This window comes from Macrobrachium rosenbergii, chromosome 2 (assembly GCF_040412425.1).
Source record: "Macrobrachium rosenbergii isolate ZJJX-2024 chromosome 2, ASM4041242v1, whole genome shotgun sequence".
In the NCBI taxonomy this organism is placed as follows: Eukaryota; Metazoa; Arthropoda; class Malacostraca; order Decapoda; family Palaemonidae; genus Macrobrachium; species Macrobrachium rosenbergii.
In genome coordinates this window covers 73,250,919-73,273,624 of record NC_089742.1, presented here as the reverse complement: position 1 = coordinate 73,273,624, position 22,706 = coordinate 73,250,919, and the positions used below count along the sequence as shown (strand labels likewise).

The following is a 22,706-nucleotide window of genomic DNA, read 5'->3' as shown; positions in this document are numbered from 1 at the left end:
TTAGTATGGCATACATAACCATATTTAGTTCTGTTAGTCACCAGAGTGTTATGCAAGAACATACTTGTCTATTAAGTTGCCCAGAGAGGTCAACAGTGTAAGGCAAGGATACACACTTGTCTTGGAGTCAACAGATTTATTCTCGAGATCAAGCCCACTTTTGATAAGCCATGCAACTACTGGAAGCCAGGGCCTAATTTTAGCCTCTGTAGGGGGTAGTGCCGTCAGTGCACTTCACGTGGTGCACTGTAGGCATTACTTAAGGTTCTTTGCAGCGTTCCTTCGGCCCCTAGCTGCAACCCCTTTCATTCCATTTACTGTACCTCCATTCATATTATCTTTCTTCCACCTTGCTATCCACCTTCTCCTAACAATTATTTCATAGTGCAACTACGAGGTTTTCCTCCTGTTACATCTTTCCAACTTACCTACTCTCAATTTCCTTTCCAGCGCTGAATGACCCCATAGGTCCCAGTGCTTGGCCTTTGGCCTAAACTCTATATTCCATTCCATTCCATTCCTAATTTTAGTTGGTCATAGTAGTGAAAAGTATGCCGATGAAGGCTTGGTGTTGATTATGTCAAGGTGTTCAGAAAGGGAGGTTTTTTTATCTATAGCCATATAGCTATCAGATTTAACCTTATAAATTCTGCATAGAACTTGAAATTCTTCCTAGGCAGAAACATGAGCATGAACCAACACTGTTCCATTGTGTTAAAACTGCCACACTACACATAACAAACTGTCTTTCTCACATAGTGTTTTATGTTAATGCCATGAGGCTTAGGGAAACTGTATGAAAATATTGATTAAAGAAGGTGAAAATAGTTTTGCTTTGTTGCCCTTAGGTTATTCCAAGACTGCAAGTTATAACTTAAGAAGACAACTTTGTACCGGAGGGAGAAGGACATCAGCATTTGATTTACTAAAAAGAACTGGTCGAAAATGACAGAGCATGAAGCGAATCAGGATAGAGGTCGCTTTGAACTACTCTAAGGATTGGGACATAGGATTTCTCATTTAATTTGTAATAAAGAATAAATAGAGGAGACTTCTTGTTTTAGAGTGTTTTATTTATATTTGTTATCCACCTTAGAAATATTTAGAGAAAGAGCAATAAGTACCCGAGAGGACATGACAAAGAATTACCAGAGTACAAAAAAAAATAAAGAAATTTCTGTTTGAAACCTACTTTATATATTGAGAAGATTTAATATTCACGTGGAACTTGTATACACCTATTAGCACACAGTAACTGGAAATGTAAAAATACTTAAGATTAGTACGGTATCTACTGTTGTGATCACCCTGGTTACAATCAGTTGTTTTATTGATGTAAAGCAATTCAAACTTGTATCAGTGTATTTTGGAAAGTTTTTAAGAGAAAGAAAATATGCGTATCCGTTACTGCGCCATCCATATTCAGTCCATGAGCTATTAGCATATCTCGCCCTTGAAAAATTGTGCAGTACCCATCCATCTCCAACGCGTTGCACACGCGCACACACACACACACACACACACACACACACACACACACACACACACACACACACACACACACACACACTCAAATGTGCACACTCCCCATTTGCGAAGAGAGGCTGTTCTGAGAGCGCTTTTGTCATGAAGTTTCTCACAAACAGATGTCGTACTGCGAGTTAGAGGGACTCGAATTAAAAGAGTTGATCATGACCATCTCTTTAAAGCCTTGGTAGAAAAACAGGTTTATATATATATATATATATATATATATATATATATATATATATATATATATATATATATATATATATATATATATATATATATACGAGAGAGAGAGCTAAACTAATATCTTGCACACAAATTTTCCACAATTGTGATACTGACATTCCCCTAGGACAGTGGTTCTCAACCTTTTTTGGCCCATGCACTCTTTCACCATATGTCAGAATGTCACTCCCCCTACCTTTCCACAAGTGTCTGCCTCAAAAGGTTCATTCCAAACGATATATAACAAAATGCTAACACAAGCACACAAACTAACGGAGAGAAAGCCGAGCATGACCTCTCAGTAGTGCGTACCGATGCACATTGCGTTTTGTGTGGTCCTAGAGCCAGTTTGAGCCTGCCAATCTGTGTAACAATTCCCCCCCCCTACCCCCTTGAAACTCGAAAATTTCTCCCGGGGAATTCCCCCTATGGTTGAGAACCACTGCCTAGGACTTTTTTCATTCTACTCTAGTATTTCCAAGTTTAAATTTTCAGGTATTGAAGTATGAAAATGTTTTCTCTGTGGGTAATACGTCTGCATTTGGGTCATTAATATCTTAATTACTTTTACGAATACCTGCCATGCTGGTTGCTTAATGATGCTCTTTCCTTGCATGTTCATACCTAAGTGTAAAAGAGGTCTGGAATATACCAGAATAGTGTAGATTACTACATTGACTGGTAGAGAAATTGACGTAAATGTTCCATGTGGACAAAGGCTAAAAATTTCATGAAGATACTGATGTCCTTATTTCAGTTAGTAACTTGTTATGAGAAAGAGCCACTTAGAACCTCATTCGCTTATACGTTTAAGTAGACAGAGATATGAAATGCAGTTATATTTTGACATTATCTCAGCACACCAACTTTCCTGTTCACTCTAGCACCTAAGCACGCACGTTGAATGTTGTTTTCCTGGTAGTTTTGTTGCGCTACAACCCCTGTGCATGACTTCCAATATGATGCCGCGCTTTTAATTTGACTTATCATTTTCCGATCTTTTCCTTCTCAGCTTAATCCCTCGCTAGGGTCACTCTCTTAATGAGCCTCCACAGTCTGTCTTGAACAGACCATTTCATAATTGGTTTTGGCAGACCTTTTACAGACGCCCTTCCCAATTCCAGCCTTCCCTGTTTATCCGGGCTTGGGACTGGCACTGAGTTGGGCTGGCTTGCCCGACGTGGCTAGGTGCAATCATTTTCGATACATGCACACATGCTTCCCTTTTGCTTTAATGCTGATACTGTATCTCTACTTCGAGTGGCTGTCATTCTTACCCACTTTTCATTTTAATGTCGTTTCTCTGCTTGACTTTGGCCTCCTTAAACTTTGATTGTTCCAACGTTTTTCTTGATTCGACCTTCACTTACAGGTCGTCCTTCTTTGAACACTGACTCTGCTCTGTTGCATTTCCCTTGAATGTACTCTCTCTCATCTCAGTACTTTGGCTTATCTTTTCTTCAAGAGTTATAACTACTGCTCTCCCTGTACAATGTCTTAATTGTGTTCCCTATATTTCGACTTTTATTCGGATGCGAACCCTGTACTTGTGCATTATTATTTTTCCTGCTACTTTACTTTAACTTTGTCTGGTTGCTTATGGTTTTACATTTCTGTAACCTTCGTATTTTATCATTGTGGAAATCCTGTTCACTATATGCTGCCACCTTTCTCTGTGCTCTGAATTTGTTGCTAACCCTTTTTTTTTTTTCTTTACTTAGCCCATGTCAATTACATTAATTATGTAACAGACCTTGATTTTACTTTTATCGATTCGACTGCCTTGATTTTACTTTTATCTATTATTTTGACTATGCTGCTACTGTTGTATTTAAATTTTGTTCGTAATGATGTACTTTGGTCGGCTACCGAATGCCTCCCAATACACTGACCTATTGGCCATTTGTTGAGACTTTTGCTGTTGGCCATAGCCTTGACTTCCTTGTTGTCGTATGTTTTGATGTTACCTTTCTGTGCTTTGGATAATCCTGTCATTTTTGTGTGCCGTTATCCTGTTATCTGCATTTTGTCTTTGCTTCTCTCTCTGTTTTTTGATTTGCTGACATCTCTGTATCTATACTTTGACGTTGTTTTCTCCCCGTACTTTAACTTTACATTTTGTTTGATGTATTGTTCGTATATGTACAGATTTCATAGCGGTCACCACAGAATTTTCTTACAGTTCTTAAAACGGCTGACCACCTTGCTTCAGTTTTGCTCCATAAGAATTTCGTTTCTTGATTTGGAAAGTGTTACTATATAATGATTTAACAAGAGAACATTTTTCTGTTGCCTGATATTGATAGTTTTGTAAATTCAGAGTATTTCATATGTTAACTTAGATATGTTTCAGGAGTCAGATAATTAATCTTAAAATCGAAATTAGCAATTTTAGATGAGAGGATTAATAAAAAATAAGTAAATTCAGGTTGTTACGACGGGAATAAGAACCTACACTTTCATAGATAGAGTACTCGGCGCAAAGCGCGCTTGGTACTCCACACCAATGAAAACGTAGATTCGTATCCTAGGAAAAATACAAATTACTTTAGAATTTGGTATATTTTTAAATCCTAGTCTCTGAGCACTGCGTCTAACAACTGAAGCAAAACGTCTGAGGTGAAACCAGAAAAGTTTTCGGGTTACGTGTTGCAATGCACATATCAAAATGTGATCGACTTTTCCCTAATTCTGTTACAAAATTCGTTACCCGGTTGCATTTTCCCGAGATGTAACCGAGTGCCGGGACCTTTCCCCGAAAAAAGTGGGACGCCATGTCTTAAAGACTACCATAGAGTTTTCTTGAAAATAATTTCGTTATGTTTCCCACATCCAAATTACTTCATAATTACAAATCATCTCTGACCTAACCCAACCCAACCCAACCTAACGTAACCTAACCTAGGGGCTGGTGCAATACTAATATACACCACAGGAACTTGCGACCCGGTCAGGGATATTGTTGAGAAGAACCGATATGGAATTTTATCATTATCGTTATAATTAAAGAAGAATAAAATTGCAATATGCATATTGCTAATTTGGGAAGACTTTTGGCGGAGAGCGGCAAAAGCCAGCCATTTGCTGGTAACAGTAGTTAAATGCTTTCGTTCAGTACAAGTAACAAAAATGACATAGCTGTGGATACGATTTATCATGCACCCACCCTCCGGGACATTTCACTTGCTTAATTTCTTGAAAGTGAAATATCTTAATCTGTTTTGGATATCTTGATAGATGTTTGCTGCTCATTAAAGTAACATAAACCAGAAACCGAAAGTCTGATAGAATCTCACTTCTAACCAGAAACAAAATTTTTAGTTCTTTGTGGTGGCGTCAGAAAATTAAAAACAGCACAACGGTAGCTGCCACATTCGCATTTAGATTTCTGAATCGTGGGTGAACCCACATGCAGAAACGTCCACAACATTAGTCGCTTCATCCACCTACAAACGATTCTCATGAGCCACGCGCGGAACCCCTCCAGATAAACGGCACCATTCACATTTATCTTGCCATTCCACATCGCTGTCGACGCCTTGTTTGTGGAATTGTAGATGGCAGTAAAACCGAGCTGTCGCCTGCCTCTTTGTAGACAATATCCATCGTCCCTTCTCCGAAGTTGAGTTCAGGACTACACATTGGCCATAATGATGCTAGAGGTCCATCTGCGTCAGCAGTTTTAATTGTTGCCAAATTTATGTGTTATCATTAATAGTTTTTGCAGTTATTGTCTGGTGGCTCAGAAAGGGGAAAAGTTAGACCAAGTTTGGCAACTGACAACATTCATGGTCGCCTTATTAAAACTATGTTTCAAGGTCATCTAACGTAATATGTTTCAAGGTCATCTAACGTAATATTGGCAATAAAGGAAAGAAAGCGGATAGTGGGAGTTTTTTCGCAAATTCAGCTGTTCTTTTATATGTATATTTTGAATTAATTCATACGTAGTTCTCTTTTCATGAACATAAGTTGTATCTGCTGCAATTAACTATGAAAGTACTTTTAGTACTGTGGATTATTGTATGGCATATGAACGCTTTTGTGTGTGTGCGAGTGTGGTTATAGTCATTGGTGGAAATGAATGAGTACTATTTTTATGATCATTTGAACACTGGCGTTGCCTCCCGAAATGTTTTGTTTTTTACCTTAACTGAATCAGTTAATTAACGACTGGATATTATGCATTGCAAATTATATGTATGTTTACCTTTTTAGGTTTGAGTGATTGGAATTTGTCTAAAAGTTCGCCTGTTTATTATTCATTTTTTATGCTTATAAACAAAGATTTGTCATCCAAAGTAATTAGTATCTTTGGAGAATACAAACGAATTTCCTACTTAACTTAGTATCTGGAATTTTTTTTTATGAAATACAAAATACAACGGGCATTCAAAAGTTGACTTCTTTAAAAGAACAACGTAGGTCTTTAGGGATAATAAGAAAATTTAGCGTATATGTTTACAATTTGTATTTGTCGCCTTACAGAGGTAAGTATGTACAGTACATATCCAGGCAACCATTGTTTCTAGGAAAGGCAAATGAGCCTTTTATGTTGGCGTTGACACGGCTACTGTTATTGATCAAAGCTTTTCCTTTCCCTCGCAGGCGATGCGTGCCAGCGGTGGTGGTATACGATAGTGGGGCATGTACCAAAGAGGAGGATGACCCCGCCCGTGCTGTCCTCTACTTCCGGCCACGACACACACCCACCACTGCCCGCACATCACTCGCTGGCCAACTAGCGGGTGTGGTTCACTTCTGTCGCCACGCCTTCGCCACGCCCACCATCGTCCGCACACGCCACGCCCATGTGGCGCTGAAGGATTACGGGCGATTCGTCCTTGTAAGTCATTGTGCCGAGAAGGTTGGGAATTCCATCCCCGTGCCACATCTCGGTTTCAGTAGCATTAATGAGGTAGCTGTCGGTAGCTTCTTAAACGCTAATGTGCTTAGTTTGGGAATTAGGATGTTACGTAACTTTTGTACCATATTATCAAACTTAAGTGTCATCGGAAGGCACATTAAACATAGACCCATCGTAAGAATAAAATGATTTTGCTCCATTATAAAAGATTAATTTTATTGGCCAGGGTACAAGGAAGGTTCTTGCATACCTCTTACGTCATTACTCCGCCGCTGTTGAGCCAGGTGTTATAGCGTGACATTCACACCTCCCTTTTCACTGGTTTTGATCTCTGTCTTGGTTTTTTCTTATTAATTCCTGTACTTTCATGAAAAAAAGTATTGTTTCCTTTTACCATTACTAGGTTGATTTTCTATTCAGATATGTAGATTAACATATTAATAGATTTCAGTGTAATTATGAATAATATTTAGTAGGGTGTTTTTTATACAGAAAGGGGCACCAAAACACTTATTCTTCGTTTTGACATATAGCCAAATTATTTCACTTCATTATTCCCAGGTGTTATTATATGATCCTACAGAATTTTCGCACTGCCCTTAACAACACGCATTTTTATGTCAGTGAACACTCTCAACCAAATGTCAAGACAGCGACAATGAAATCTTGAAGATGACCTCCCCCAACCCACATCAGGGCACAGAGAAAAAATTTGGAGATATTGAACTCCTGCCTATCCCTGTCGACATCAGAGACACATTTATGACACGGTAACATCCCCAAACCCATCTCAACACAATTAGAGTCAAACTATGAACATCACAAACTCCCCCACCATCCCACCATCAAAACAATAATAGATCAGTTTTGAACAACCAAGTACCATGCCACATCAGGACAATGGAGACTATTTGCGCCCCCAAAATTCACATCAAGACGATTAGCTCTGCTAATTCGCATCAAGATGATAAGTTACCGCCAACACTTCTCAAGACAATGACTGCAATCGCGATCATGCTCTCCCCCCTCCCCACCAACATCAGTAGAGTGACAGTCAAATTGAAGACGATACGCTCTCCCCAAATATACGATGAACTCCCAACCCTCCTCCCTTCTTACCAACATTAAGATAATGACAGCCAGATTTTTCAAGTCAATGAATTTCTCCTCCCATGCCACATTAAGATGATAAGTTCCCTTTCCTCTCCAACCAACATCAGTACAGTAACAGGCAAATTATAATGGTAATAGGCTCCCCCCCAACAACATGCGTCAAGGCAAAGGCATTTAAATTTTGATGATTATGAACTCGCAAACTCCCTCCCCACAAGCAACCCACATCAAGACATCGAGGGATTAATTTTGGAAACGATGAACTTCCACCCTTCCCTCAACCCCATATCAGTGCAGACAGTCAAGTTCTGAAGACAATGACCACCCACAGTCAGCATTTATACCATGACGCTCAAATTTCCAAGATAAGAACTCCCAACCCAACCCAAAGGAAAGGATTATTAGATTGTGAATACCGTGAATTTTTGCTGCTCCTACCCACATGAATACATTATCAGTCAAATTTTGAAGACTAAATAATCCCCAAATTTCACAAAAAAAGACGATGAGCATCCCCAGCACATACCAAGAGGATGGGGTCACCAGCCTATATAAAGACAATGACGGCCAAATTTTTTATTTAATGAATTACCATCAATCTATATCAATACAATTGCAGTCAGTATTTGAAGAAAATGAAATCGTACCCCCGCTCCAACCCATATCCAGATAATGACAGCCATTTTTTAAATATGATGAATTACCCTCAACCCATATCAGTACAATTATAATTAAATTTGTTAAATTTAAATCCTGCCTCCAACCCATCATAACAATGATAGCCACTGGACTCACCAACCAGTATCAAGATGATGAATTCCTGCCACATAACCCATATCTATACAATAAGTGCTTAATTTTGCCTATGATATTTCAAAGAAGTCCACATCGAAATAATGCCAGTTAAATTTTGAAGACAGTGTACTCCCACCACACCTACATTAGGCTAATGACAGCAAAATTCAAAGACATGACTTCCCCAGGCCATATCGGGACAATGAGAGTTAAATTCTTAAAATGATGAACGCTTCCCTTCCTCCAACGAACTTCAGTACAGTTAGAGATAAATTTTGGAGATGATATACTCCTTGCCACACCAACCAACATCTGTACAGTGATTAACAAATTTTTGGGGTCTAAGCCCTCAGTCCACATGAAAACAATAACCATTAGATTGTGATGACGAACTTCAGCTCTCCCAACCCATGTCCAGATAACGACAGTAAATCCTTAAAGACGGTGAACTCTCCCCCTCCCACCCTCATATACAAAATGAGAGTTTACTTTTGAAGATGAAGCACTCTCAACCCCTCACCCCCTTTGCAACTCACATCAAGACAATGAATGTTAAATTTGTTGAGGGTGGATTACTTCCACCATTTTCTAACCTACCACAACAATGTGAGGTAAATTTTCAAGAAGATAGACTCATTCTGCCCTTTTCCTAACCCACCCACTCATCTGTTCAGTCGTAGTTAAATACTGGCAATAATGCACTCTTCCTCCTTCCAAATCCACATCTGTATAATGTATTTTGTCCCCTCCCACCTGCGTCAAAAGGACTCTTAAATTTTTTAAATTATGTTCTCTCCCACCACAACTCACATCTAGCTAATGACAGGAAAATTTTGGAGATGACGAACTCAATCTCTGTAGTTCAAAACAGTACAATGATAGGTTAGTTAAATTCTGAAGATGATGAACTCCCACCACTGCCTCAGAACCCACATCAGTACAATGATAGTTAAATTTTGAAGACAGTGAACTGGCATCCCCCAGCCCACTTCAAGGTAATTAGTTGGATTCTGAAAACAATGAGCATTCCACCCCCCCCCGCCATTCATAATAAAGACAATAAAATAAAATTTGAATTCTGAAGATGATGAAGTCTCATCCTTCAACCAACATTAATTCACTGACCGATAAATTTTGAGGATGATAAACCTTTTCCTTCCTGCCTGACTGACATGAAGGTACTGAAAGATAAATTTTTAAAACAACGAGGTCTTTTCCTCAACCCACACTAATACGATGGCATGTAAATTTTGAAAGTTAGGAACTCGACACCACCTAGCCCACATCATGATGATGACAGTTAAATTGTGTCGAGCCTTACTTTGGTCTATCCCCCCTGCAACCCACATTAACTCAGTGACAGTTAAATTTTGAAGAGGATCAACTCACTCACTCCCATCCCACATTAATATAATGAGAGAGAAAGTTTGAAGTCAATGCACCTATGCCTCCATCCACCCACATCCATACAATGAGAGCCGAATTTTGAAGACAGTGACCTCACTCCTTAACCCACATCAGAACAGTGACAGTTAAATTCTGAAGACAGTAAACTGCTTGCCCCTCAACCCACATGAAGATAATGGCAGGCAAATTTTGAAGACAGTGGACTCTGGCTTCCGTAGCCTACATTCAGACAATGACAGTCAAATTTTAAAAACAATGAACTCACGTGCTCACCTCGCCAAAGCCACATCATGACAATGACAGTTACATTTTACGAGCAAGAAATTCTGTCTTCTGTCCCAACCCACATTAATAAAATAACAGTTAAATTTTGAAGACGACAGGCTCCTGTCACCTAACCCATATCAAGATAATCACAGTAAAATTTTCAAGACAGAATTTAATTTTGCAGAATGTGCAGTCTTCCCTCCTGCACCCCGTATTTATAGAAAGACGTTTGATATTGATGATGGTCAAGTATCTTTTACCCAACCAATATTAAAACAAAAATGGTTAAATCTTGAAAACAGTGCAATCTTTCCCCAACTTATATCAAGGAAATGAGAACGAGAGTTGAATTTTGAAGACGATGCACAATCACCCCCCATCTCACACACAGTTAGATTTTAAAGGCCATGAACTCTCCCCCAGCTCACATCAAGTTAATGAAAGTTCAGTTTTGAAGATGATGTAATCTAGCCCCTCCCCCAACTCACATCAGTACAATCACAGTTAAATTTTGAAATGGCATTCTTGCCCCCTACAACCCACATTAGTACAGACAGGCCAATTGATGAAATCAAACCCAAGCACACATCAAAACAAGGGCAGTAAAATTTTGAAGACAATGAACTCTTTCTACCTCCTCAGCCCACATCAGGCAAGTGAAAGGGAATTTTTAAGATGGACTCTCTCTCACTCTCCCAACTCACATCAAGTCAATGACAGTTGAATTTTGATTATGAATTCTGTCCCCTACTCAGCCCACATGACGACAGTAGTACTTAAATTCTGAATATAGTTAACTCCACAGCAACTAACATCAAGACAGAGATAGTTAAATTTTTAAGAAAATTAATTCTAATTCCCAACCCACATTGATAAAGAATTCTATCGCCTCACCTACATCAATAAAATGATAGTATGATTTTGAAAATGATAAACTTAATCCTCCTCAATCCACAATAACATAATGACAATTAGATTTTAAACAATGAATTCCATCCCCTCAACCCATGTTAAGATATGGCATTGAAATTTTGAGGACATGAGATTTCCACCCTCCACCCAACCCTACTTAAATGAAGTGAGAATTAATCTTTAAGGCAATGAACTCTAATCTCCCTAACTCACATTGGACAGTGACAGCAAAGTTTTGAAGATGATGAACTCTTGATCCCCCATCAGCGACATCAAAACGATGGCAGCTACATTTTGGAGACAGTGAACTTTGTTTCCTTAACCCACATTAAGACAACAGTTGAATTTTAAAATGATGAACTCTCTCTCTCTCTCTCTCTCTCTCTCTCTCTCTCTCTCACACACACACACACACACACACACACACACACACACACACACACACACACACACACACACCACCCTTATCAACAGAATGAAAGATGAATTTTGAAGAAGTTGAACTCTATCTCTCCCAAAATACATCAGTGCAGTGATAATTAAATTTTGAAGATGATGAACTCCTGCAGCCCCGCCCCCAACCCTCATTGAGACGATATCAGATTTTGAGGAGGATGAACCTCACCACATCAGTTTTGAAGACAATGAACTAAACTCACTGCCCCGCAACCCACATTTAAGACAATGGCAGTAAAATTTTGAAGATGATGAACTCACATCAAGACATGGCAGTAAAATTCAGTAGGCAATGAACTCCCTACTGTATCCAGCATCAAAACATTAACAGTTACATTTTGAAGAAAATTAATTCTATCTCCCTAGTCCACATTAAGACAATGAAATTTAAATTTGAAGATGATGAATTCTCCCCACCAACCACATCAAAATGAGAGAGAAAATTTAGAGACAAATTATTCCATCCAACCCACATCACTTCAGTGAGGGTTAAATTTTGGAAACAATGAACTCCATTCCCTAAACCCGCATCGAATAATGCCAGATAAAATCTGAAAATGGTGAACTCCATCCCCTTAACCCATATCAGTACAATGACAGTTAGATTTTGAAACCAGTGAACTCGTGTTCACCCCTCCACCCTCCATTGCCTCACCAAGGCAATGCCAGTCACATTTTGCAGAAAATGAATTCTATTCTCCACACCAACCAACATTCATTGAAAACTATACAATCTGGGCTCCCTCATCTTAAACTTGTATAATTATTACCAAATTTTGAAAACAATGAACCTGCCCTCTTACCAACAGCAAAGCACAGTTAAATTTTAAAAGCAATGAACCCCTGCCCTCTAACCCACATCAAGATACTGACAGTAAAATTTTTAAAATGATGAACTGGGGCCACCTTCCCAAGCCACAACAAAACAATAAATGTTATTTTTTGAGGACATCTTAATCCCACCCCTCCAGCCCATAGCTGTACAGTGACATGCAAAGACAGATTTTAAAGACAATAAAGTCTCTCCTGCCCCAGCCCACATCAAAACTAAGATTTAAACCTTGACAATGATGCACTCCCACACACCCGTCAAGGCAATGAGAGGTGAATTTTGATGATGCACATACCCCTCCCCCACCCCATATACATGTAATGAGAGTTCAGTTTTGAAGGTGAGGAACTCTCCCTCCGGCCAGTCCACACCATGTTAATAAAAAATAAAATTTTGAAGATGATGAACTCTCAACCACCTACCCCTCCCTACACATAAAGACAATGACAGTTATATCTTACAGATTAGATGGAACTGCAAGTTTTCTTCCTGTTTCGAGGAAGGAATACATGTGTGTATTATCTAAGGAACCAAGTCTATCCTCATGCCCCTCTGAATATAGGCTGATATCAGTTACCCCTGTTTTATTTAAGGGTTTTGAGAAGCTGCTTTATAAATCTTTTTTGTATATTTATTAAAATAACCTGCTTACAGCATTACAGTTTGTGTTTCATAAAGGCCGTGGTGCTTGTGATGCACTCTTGTCAATATCCACCATCTTGCAGAGTGCTCTTGATGAGGATGCAGAGGTCCTCATGATTGGTGTAGATTTAGTGCAGCCTTTGACTGCTTGAATCAAGAAGCATTTATATGTGAGCTAAGATCACTTGGAATCTGCAGATCCTTTAGGAATAATTCAAGTGAATTTTTCGTAGCAGAACCCAAAGGGTCTGTGTTGATGGCCATTGTAGTAGCTGTAGTAATGTGATATCAGGCGTTTCTTAAGGTAGTGTTCTTGGACCTTTGCTATTTATCATCTATATAGTGACATGTGGCAAGTTCTGGAAAACAAACTGGTTACATAAGTCACTGATGCTATTCTTCCAGCTGTTGTTCCTTCTCCGCATTTTAGATCTATGGTTGGAGAATCCTTGAATAGAGATCTAGCAAGTATTCATGACTGGAGTAGACTTTGGGGCATGAAGCTTAACTCTTCTAAAGCTCAAAGTATGATAGTTAGCCGATCCAAAACACTTTTGTCTATGCATCCTACTTTACATTTAGATATTATGGTTTTAAATTTCAGTGACTCCTCTCAAGATTTCAGGTGTAACTTTTGATAAGAAATTGACTTTTGAGAAGAATATACATAATATTGCTTCCTCTGTTTCTCAAAATTGGTATTTTTTGGAAATGTTTTACAATATTTCAGGATGAAGCTACTATATATATAGGTGTCTAAACTTTTCTTCTTTTTTGCTTGGAGTACTGTTTTCATTGTGGTCTTCGTGTGCTAACTGTCATCTCAAGCTCTTGGATAGAGTTATGTCATCAGTCTAGTTTATTTTGCCAACTCTTAACATTGACTTGTGACACAGATATGAAGTGAGTTCATTATGTTTGTTCCATAAAATGTACCACAATGACAAACATCCTCTGTACTCCTCTTTACCTGACCTACCTACCTTTTTGCTTGCAACACTAGGCAGGCTGCTGCTGTAAACAGTGTCATTTTCTAGCATCAGTTTTAATACCACTCAGTTTGCTGGGAGTTTTATCTTGGCCACAACTAAAATGTGGAATAGTTTGCCAAGCGCAGTTGTGGAATCTGCTCATCGCCAAATATTTAAGCAAAGAGCAAATTCATTCCTGCTCTCTGCTGACATCTGAACATCAGATGTATTAATTTTTATTTCTATTTATTACCTTTTCCTGTAACTTGTCTCTCTGCAGGCTGATTTCCCTTTGTAGCCCCCTTGGGTTTACAGTCTGTTGAATCTGTCCATGAGGATTTTCAGCTGTAGAGTTAAAGAAAGAAAGAAAGAAAGAAAGATAGTGAACTCCATCATACATCCTACATCAAGACAATGACAAAAAAATTTTGAAGATGATGAATTCTGTCCTCACTCAGACATCAGGACAATTGCAGATAAATTCTGTAATCAGTGATCCCACAGTAACCCACACCGTGACAGTGACTTTAATTCTGAAGAAAATGACAACCCACACCAGTCAAATGATAAGTCATTTCGAAGACGATGAACTCCTAGTTCACCCCAAAAACCACATCGATACAATGACAGATTTTGAAGATGATGAACTCACTCACCCCAATCCCACCTCAAGGCAGGGACAATTAAACTTTGAAAATGATGAACACTCCATTTCCACCAATAAATTTTGAATACGATGAACTCCTTCCTCCAAAAAGAAAATCAAGACAATGACGTTAAATTCTGATAACGGCCTTTTTAATGAAAAGGACCAGCATAAATTGACATTGAAAAATTGTACAAAAATGCAGTACCTAGTTCCGTTTTTAATGATAGTTTACATCCACATAGACAATTCATGAAGCATTGTTGTACCGGTGTAAATAGACAATAAAAAGTCTGTCATCTCCTGGTATGATATTGATTTCCGTTATAGTAACTATCCATTCTTTTCAAAGCTTGTTGACAAGGGTACGAACATGAGAGACTTACCAAGGTCCTTCATAAAGGAGGTAAACACCACCCTCTTTTGCAATAAATTTACTGAGTAGCGATGATGCGGAGAGCAAACCTCGGCCATTGTTCGCTTGAGCAAATACAAACATATGCATACAAATATCTTGTTTCCCCAGTGCAAGCCATGTCGTGGGGACCCTACTACACACCATCCTACCCACCTCCCTTCACCTTCCTATCACGGAGACCAAAAGACCCACACACGAAAGTGCTCGATTATCAAAGTTTGCGAAAGTCTGTAGGGGAAACTGTTAGCGAAACTAGAAAACAGAAGAAGAGCAATGAAAAGGGGAAACAGAGAGAGGGGACTAGGTGATTCTGATATGGTCCACAGTTTTTCAATGGGAGAGGGAACTTCAGAAAAATACAGTTGGATAGAAAAAAAGATGTCAAGGTTTGCAAAGGATGATTTCCTTTTGAATACAAAATCAGCAGAATTAAAGACACGAGATATAAATATGTAGTTTTTGCTTAATATTTGAATAGAGAGATTATTATTTTCACGCTCTAAATAGAAAGCTGTAATCGAAAATTCAAAAAATAATTACTCGAGGCGTCAATTGCAGAGGAAGGTAGGGATAGCTTCAGTTTAAGAGTCAAGGAAATACAGGTAAATGAAATAGATTCATGATCTAGTACTACGTTAGATTTCGTTGATACATAGATGAGAGGACTCGTTAGATTTCAAATGTACAAAGATGAAGGTGCTGGATATATAAGTTTAGAAGATAGCAAATAAATATACAGTAGATAAAGATGGATACTTTGGGCTTTGAAGCTGTAAAGATTGCACATGTATATATATATATATATATATATATATATATATATATATATATATATATATATATATATATATATATATATATATAGAGAGAGAGAGAGAGAGAGAGAGAGAGAGAGAGAGAGAGAGAGAGAGAGAGAGAGAGAGAGAAGAGTTTAGAGAGAGAGAGAGAGAAAGATAGAAGAAGAGATGTAATAAGTGTTTATTTGAAGTGGCAAAAAGATAGAAAAATGATGTTTAAAATATATATATATATATATATATATATATATATATATATATATATATATATATATAATAATAATATAATAATAATAATAAAGGCTACAATTTATTGACTTGAAAGTCTAGGGGGAATCAATATTTAGATACCAAAATTAATTAATGTAGAGGAGAGAGTAAAAAACAAAAATGTCTAACATAAGGACGATTTATTTGAATGGAAAAGGAAGATACTGACACGAAGTCAGATATTCTAAATAAGAAAACGTGAAAGTGGTTAAGGCACAAATATATGAAAGGAAAACAGGATTTTAGAAATGTCGAATGGTAAATCAATTTAGCCAGTCCAAAGAAGACCGATAAAACATGTCAGACGAAATTAAAATGGCCAAAGCTTAAGTCGGTAAATATGTTTAAAGGTTGGCAGTCGAATGAAGGGATGCAAAGTTAGGGGCGGGAAAAGTCAGAGCTTAAAAAAGTATGATAGTGTTAAGTGAAGTAAATTTTATTTAGGAAATAAGTATAGCATAACCAAATTAAGTGTTAAGTGAAGTAAATTTTATTTATAAAATAAGTATAATACAAATTTGGTTAAGTATTCAGTGAAGTAAATTTTATTTAGGAAATAAGTATAATATAGATTTGGTTAAAGTTTTTGAATAAACGCAAATTATTTCAGATCAGTGTTAACTAAGCACGCAAACAAAAAATATTAATAATACTACACCCTATTATAGCTGATGTAAAGGAACAAGTTTAAGCTCACGAGGCTGTAAGTGATAATAAAAGACAATTAATCTGCAAAAGTAAACAGGGATTTTAAACAACGCTTAAACCAGCATACAGAATGTAAAAACTAGAAACGAGGTAAATCATAGTAAGCAGATATATTAATTCATAACTATAATTGCACTTAACGCAATATTCATGCTAAAGTATATAACTGATAGCTAAAAATATTCATGCATTAAATTCGGAATATCAGTATTGCTTTCACTTGCAAATTTCAAATTTCCATCAAACATCGGCAACGTAAATTAACCTATTGTTTATTGTAAACTTAAATCACAAACACATGTATAACCCTTTGAATGCCAAGTTGAGGAATATTGGTGTGAAATCAATGAAAGGCCAGTATTTATGGGTCAGGATGAAAGGCCAGTGTTATGGGTCAGGATTGCAGTTATGGAACGCTGAAGCAATAATACAATTCAACCTAGAGGGTTAAATTTGTCAGTATCAGGTAATTAAAGAAAATAAGATAATGTTAGGGAGGGCCCAAGGCTTAGAAACCAGAAATGTGGAAATACATTCTAGAATGTAAAGCGAGAAAGGTGAGCACATGTTAAGTAATAAGTTTGAAATCATAGTTATGCAGTTGAAATGACAAAAGATAGCTGTAGTGTTTGAAAGTTACAAGGATGTGAATAAATTATTGGAGCTATTTCATTCACATTTGCAATGTACTAGGTTCTCACTATGATCATGAAATTTTTCTGTGTTTTAACGAATTATCTAAACATTGTGCTGTCTCCTGTAGAAGGAGATGGCTCCCGAGGAAAGATAAGACGACAAACACTGCCATCATCATACTTTAGTTGCTGCATCGTTGATGAATCTCTGTGCAAAAAGCTCCTACACAATTATCTGCTTTATTCACTCACGCACTCATCAGCAGCGTTTAAGTCCATTCTTTCCCGTGCCTCTTTCACCCACATATCCAATCCTTTCTGGGTCTTCCTCTCCTCCTCTCTGCAAATACTTTGGAGCTGTACATGCTTTTCTCCAACCTGTTATCTTCCATTCTCCCCACATGACTGAACGATTTTAGAGCTCTGATCCATTCTTTCCCCTTCCGGCCATTTCACAACTCATTCTACATATCTTCACATTTCCCACGTATACTGTGCAAACATATAATTATTAAAGCTTCCATCATTGTTCTTTCACTTGCACTCAACACGAACACTTCATTTCCATAAAGAAAAGCCTGACTCAACATTCTGTTTATACATTATACATGCCTATTTTGACTTCTGCAGAAACTGCAAGTTTCTTCCCAGTCTTCTGCAGACACCTGCTGTCTTCCTTGCTTCACCCTTTCTGTAACATACCTCCTCTCATCATACCTTCTTAAAACCTATTTACTCCAAATTACTTAAATGAATGGATGGTTTTTATTCTCATACTATCCTTAATAATCTTCATTCTCCATCTTCCTTTTTTTTTACCTTTATAACCTTACTCTTGCACACATTTACACAAAACTTTCTCCTCTTATAAACACTCAAACACTTTTGCTGGTCTTTAAACTTTTTCTTTACTATCATCAGCTACTTCACGTTACATTCACAAATTATTTTAGATCAAACTTTGCCACCTTTAACTACTGTCCTCTCTGTTTAATTTCTCATTCTTGACACTTGGCACCACAGAAACAATGCACCTTTGTCTCGGCCCTCTGTTTACACCAAACCAGTCACTCTCCCACTGCAAGTTCTAATGCATGCTTCACTTCCATCATAGAGACTTTTATCACTCAGCAACTTGCCCACGGTACCATAATCTACAACTCTCTCCACATCACCTCTCTCTCAGTTCTGTCATGAACTATCTCTAGGTCCATGCATGCTATACGTAGCTTTTTCCCTTCCTTTAAAACAGTGGTTCTTAACCTTTTTATTGCCACGCCCCCCTTAAGAGTTGGTCATTCCCTCCACGCCCCCCTTACATCTGTGAGTAAAATTCCCTCCCAGATTTAAGGGAAAGTGAAAAAAAGGAGAAAGAGAATGGGTTCCGAGGGATAGGGAGGGAAGTAAGTAATTACAAAACATGGTAAGCCCAACGAGTCTAACCAGAGTAGCAGACTATAGGAAACTAACGTTATAAGGCGATACTTTTGCATTTTTTCATATTCTGAATATTAGTTCCTCACTCCTGTTAAGAGAATAGGGAATATAATTAGAGAATTTTTTATTTTTTCCTAGGGCTTTCCCCTGGAAATTGCTGACGTCCCCCTAACGCGCCCCAGGTTGAGAACCACTGCTTTAAAACCTCTCATAAAACTCTCATAACAAACATTTCAAAATGCACACTTTATCTAAATACTGCTGTCCTTTCTCAGTCAATGCTCATCAACTCCCTTCCTTTCTCAGTCAGATTCCTACCGTACACCTTCCCTTATCATTCAATAAGCATTCTGCATTCTTGAACTTACGCTTGGCCAGCTCCATACTTGCATCATTCTGTTCTGCTTCTTTTTTCCCCAATAAATATATTCTTAAAATACTCCGCTTCGTTGAACCAGAACTAAATACTCCGTAATCAGAGTCTCGTCCATTGCAGCTTCTTTTTTCTGAGATCCATTTGCTCACTCCCTGAAGTCCTTGCTCACCGCCCCCCTCCCCACTTTTTTATTATATTACGTGATTTATTTTTCTCTCACCCTCCTCTGGAACAATTTATCCTTCCTCCTGGATTCTTGTACACGATGTTGTCTAGTCTAGCAGTTGCACATCAATTTCTGTTTTTCCTTAAAATAACTTATTTCCTTATCCCACCACTCATACTTTTTATTCCCTCTTTCTGGTCGATAAAGACTCCTTTCCAAAGCAGTGATCCGAAGGGATTTTAATGGAGTCTTCATCTGCTTCTGTTTCAGTGTCCTAAACCCCGGCCAATTTTTCATCCATTCTCTCCCCATATGCTCTCCTATTTTTCTTATCAGACTCATGACTTAGTGACCTTATCAGTTGCATTTCACAGTATCCTTTCCAAAGTACGCTTCCACTATCTTAACTTTCACTTCAAACAAACAATGATCTGATGTGCCTCCAGCTGCTCCTGACCCTTGCATCCATCAAATTGCTTTTTCATCTACTCAGGCATATTACATATCCTTACCAGCTATTCCTGACTTTATTCGCCTTTCGAAGTATACTTATGAATATTCTTCCTTCAAAACCATGTATTGAAAACAGTCAAGTTCCTCTCTGAACATACTTCCATTATTCTCTATGTCCTCATTTACTCCAGGCAATATTAACTGTTTCACTCCAGCTTAACATTGTGTTTTCATCTTTTTTATTTATCAATGGATTCTTTTTTTTTTTGCCCTATCATTTCATTTATCTGCTCTTGGCAACATCAGGTCTTTCACAAAAACATATATTTAAAAATATATTGAAAAAGTATTCAGATTTTTTCTTAAAGAGTACAGGCACAGAAATCCGAGAATAAATGTTTGTTTTGTGTTAAAAAATCGGAACAATAGGATCTATCACTGAAATAAGCGACTATTGGCATATGGATACATCATTTTCATGCATTTCTTCTTTTAAGATGGTGTGTGGTCGTGGCGGAGAATGGGCAAGAAGCAGATTGACCGAGGTGACACGTCTCCTGGACGCTTCCACTGGTGGCCTCCCGCATCTTTGGGCCACCTGTGGGAGGGACCAACAAACTTTCGCTTCCAGGTTGGTAGATTTATGCATTTATTTATATATATATATATATATATATATATATATATATATACTCTTATATATATATATATATATATATATATATATATATATATATATATATATATATATATATATATATATATATATAAAATGGTTCCTCACATTGAACTTAACCCAGGGCTTTCTTCTCATTAGTGTAAGAAAACTTGTAGAGTACTCTACTCAAATATTCGATGCTTAATTTCGAATTTTCTTAATCTCCAGAAACTTCAGTAACTTTGATGAGATATTTCATCTGACACTTGTAAGTAGTAACAAGTTAAAGGAATTTTCAGTCCCAAGGTTTGAGGACACTGACTTCATTTATCATTGTAACATCCCACATGCGCAAGGCTGTATAACTAATTGTAGGCAACCTATTTATCAGCAGAAAAATTTGGAGTGTAGTTGCCATGAAGTTCTTAGTTTTAAGAGATTTATCAAGTTTTACAATGTTTATGTATTCGCCCTTTACCATAATCCAAATATTGATGACTCTATATATAACTGTCTCTTGAAGAGGATTTGTATGGCTTAGTGGCAGTGTTCAAACACTTCATTTGTTATTTGTGGAGACTGCAATGCAATGCACACAAAGTGGCTTAACTCAGATTCCACTGATCAAAATGCCCAGTCTGCTTTTGAGTTCTGGGTATCCTCTGATTTTTTCTAGTTAATGAAGGAACCCAGACACATTCCTGGTAACAGGTTAGACCTCATATTCACAGATGATCCAGCTGTTGTTATAGTCCAAGGTCTGTGAGTATATATGCACTTCCAGTCATTGTGCCATTGAGATGGACATACCTGTCAATCAGTGTATTTCTAATGTCACCATTGGAAACGCGGTCTGGCTGAAATCCAGAGCCAAGTGGAATTGCATTGTTGAAGCTCGTCAGGCTCTTTATATTCCAGATGCTATATCTGATTCAAACACAAGAGGAAGTTGAATGAAATGCTGATGGCTATTTTAGTAAGGTATGCCCTTGAAAGGTCATCAAGATCTGGACAAATGGCCAGCCTTAGTTTGATGACACATGTAGATCAAATTCAACACTTGGAGACAAAATCGTTCACATGAAAACTACACCATTGTGCTGCAAACAGAATTTACCATATATCTGAGAGAATTACAATAATTCCTTAAAGAGGAAACTCAAATTACTGAGCTTCATCTGCAGGGAACCAAATTGGCAACTTCTAGCTTTATTTCATGGTCATCTTCCACCCTACCACTACTCACAAATGATGTTGGATTGGTTACTGGCCATAAAGACAAGGCTGAACTGCTTCATCTACGGATACTAAAAAATATTCTTGATTGTTTCAATAGGTGGGGAGATCCTGATGGTTTCTTCCCTTTGCTTTTTAAAAGGGATTTTAGCGTTTTGTCTCCCAAGATTAGTAGATTCTATATATTTTTATAGACATAGTATATTTGCCAATGAGTGCAAGATTAGTAATACAGTGCCTGTTCCAAAGAGTGGCTTACCTGCAGACTGCAGTAGCTACAAGCCAGCTGCTGTTCTTCCTGCTCTCTCCTAAGTTGCAGAAAAACTCATTTTTAAGCCACTCTACAAGTGTGGCATCCAAAGATTGTCAGCTTATAGTCAGTATGCATGGGAAGCAGTTAGGCACCAGCGATGCTTTGTTAGATTTGACATGCCATATGCAAAAGAACCTAAAAAAAACATTGATTGTCGGTTCAGGTATTGATACTTATTAAAGTAATTATAGATTTTCTGTAAAATAAAAAACTGAGCAGCTTAAATTTAGCGTGATTCTTATTAGCAAAGTTTGACCATGTTACACCTGTCTATAATAAGTGGTGTTTGGTGTATTTTCTCCAGGAAACGGCCAAATTGCAGCTATTCACATTTTTTTCTAAAATTTATAACGATTTTAAAATTGAAAAAGATGTTATACGTATCTCCAGACGTAATTCAGATACCTTGAAACGTAGCTGAACTTTCGTAGGGAATGATATATCCTTAAATTTTACCTGTACAAAATATCTGTAAGATTTAATTGAGATGCCAACGCAATATGTAAGTGAATAAGGTGGATAGCAGCCTCACCTGCCAAGAGCTGCGTACAACTGTATTTTGTCACGGTGATTTAT

The 22,706-nt window shown here is 37.7% G+C and overlaps 1 protein-coding gene across 4 annotated transcripts in view; it reads left to right on the top strand.

Moving 5' to 3' along the window:
• Window positions 1-22,706, top strand: part of HPS4 (Hermansky-Pudlak syndrome 4 protein) — a 363,238-nt gene that overhangs the window by 295,812 nt on the left and 44,720 nt on the right. For all 4 annotated transcript variants that reach the window (XM_067120928.1, XM_067120938.1, XM_067120917.1 and 1 more), the window contains 2 exons: window positions 6,364-6,601; window positions 20,421-20,554. In XM_067120928.1, coding sequence (XP_066977029.1) covers window positions 6,364-6,601; window positions 20,421-20,554 — 372 coding nt within the window. The remainder of the gene's footprint in view (window positions 1-6,363; window positions 6,602-20,420; window positions 20,555-22,706) is intronic.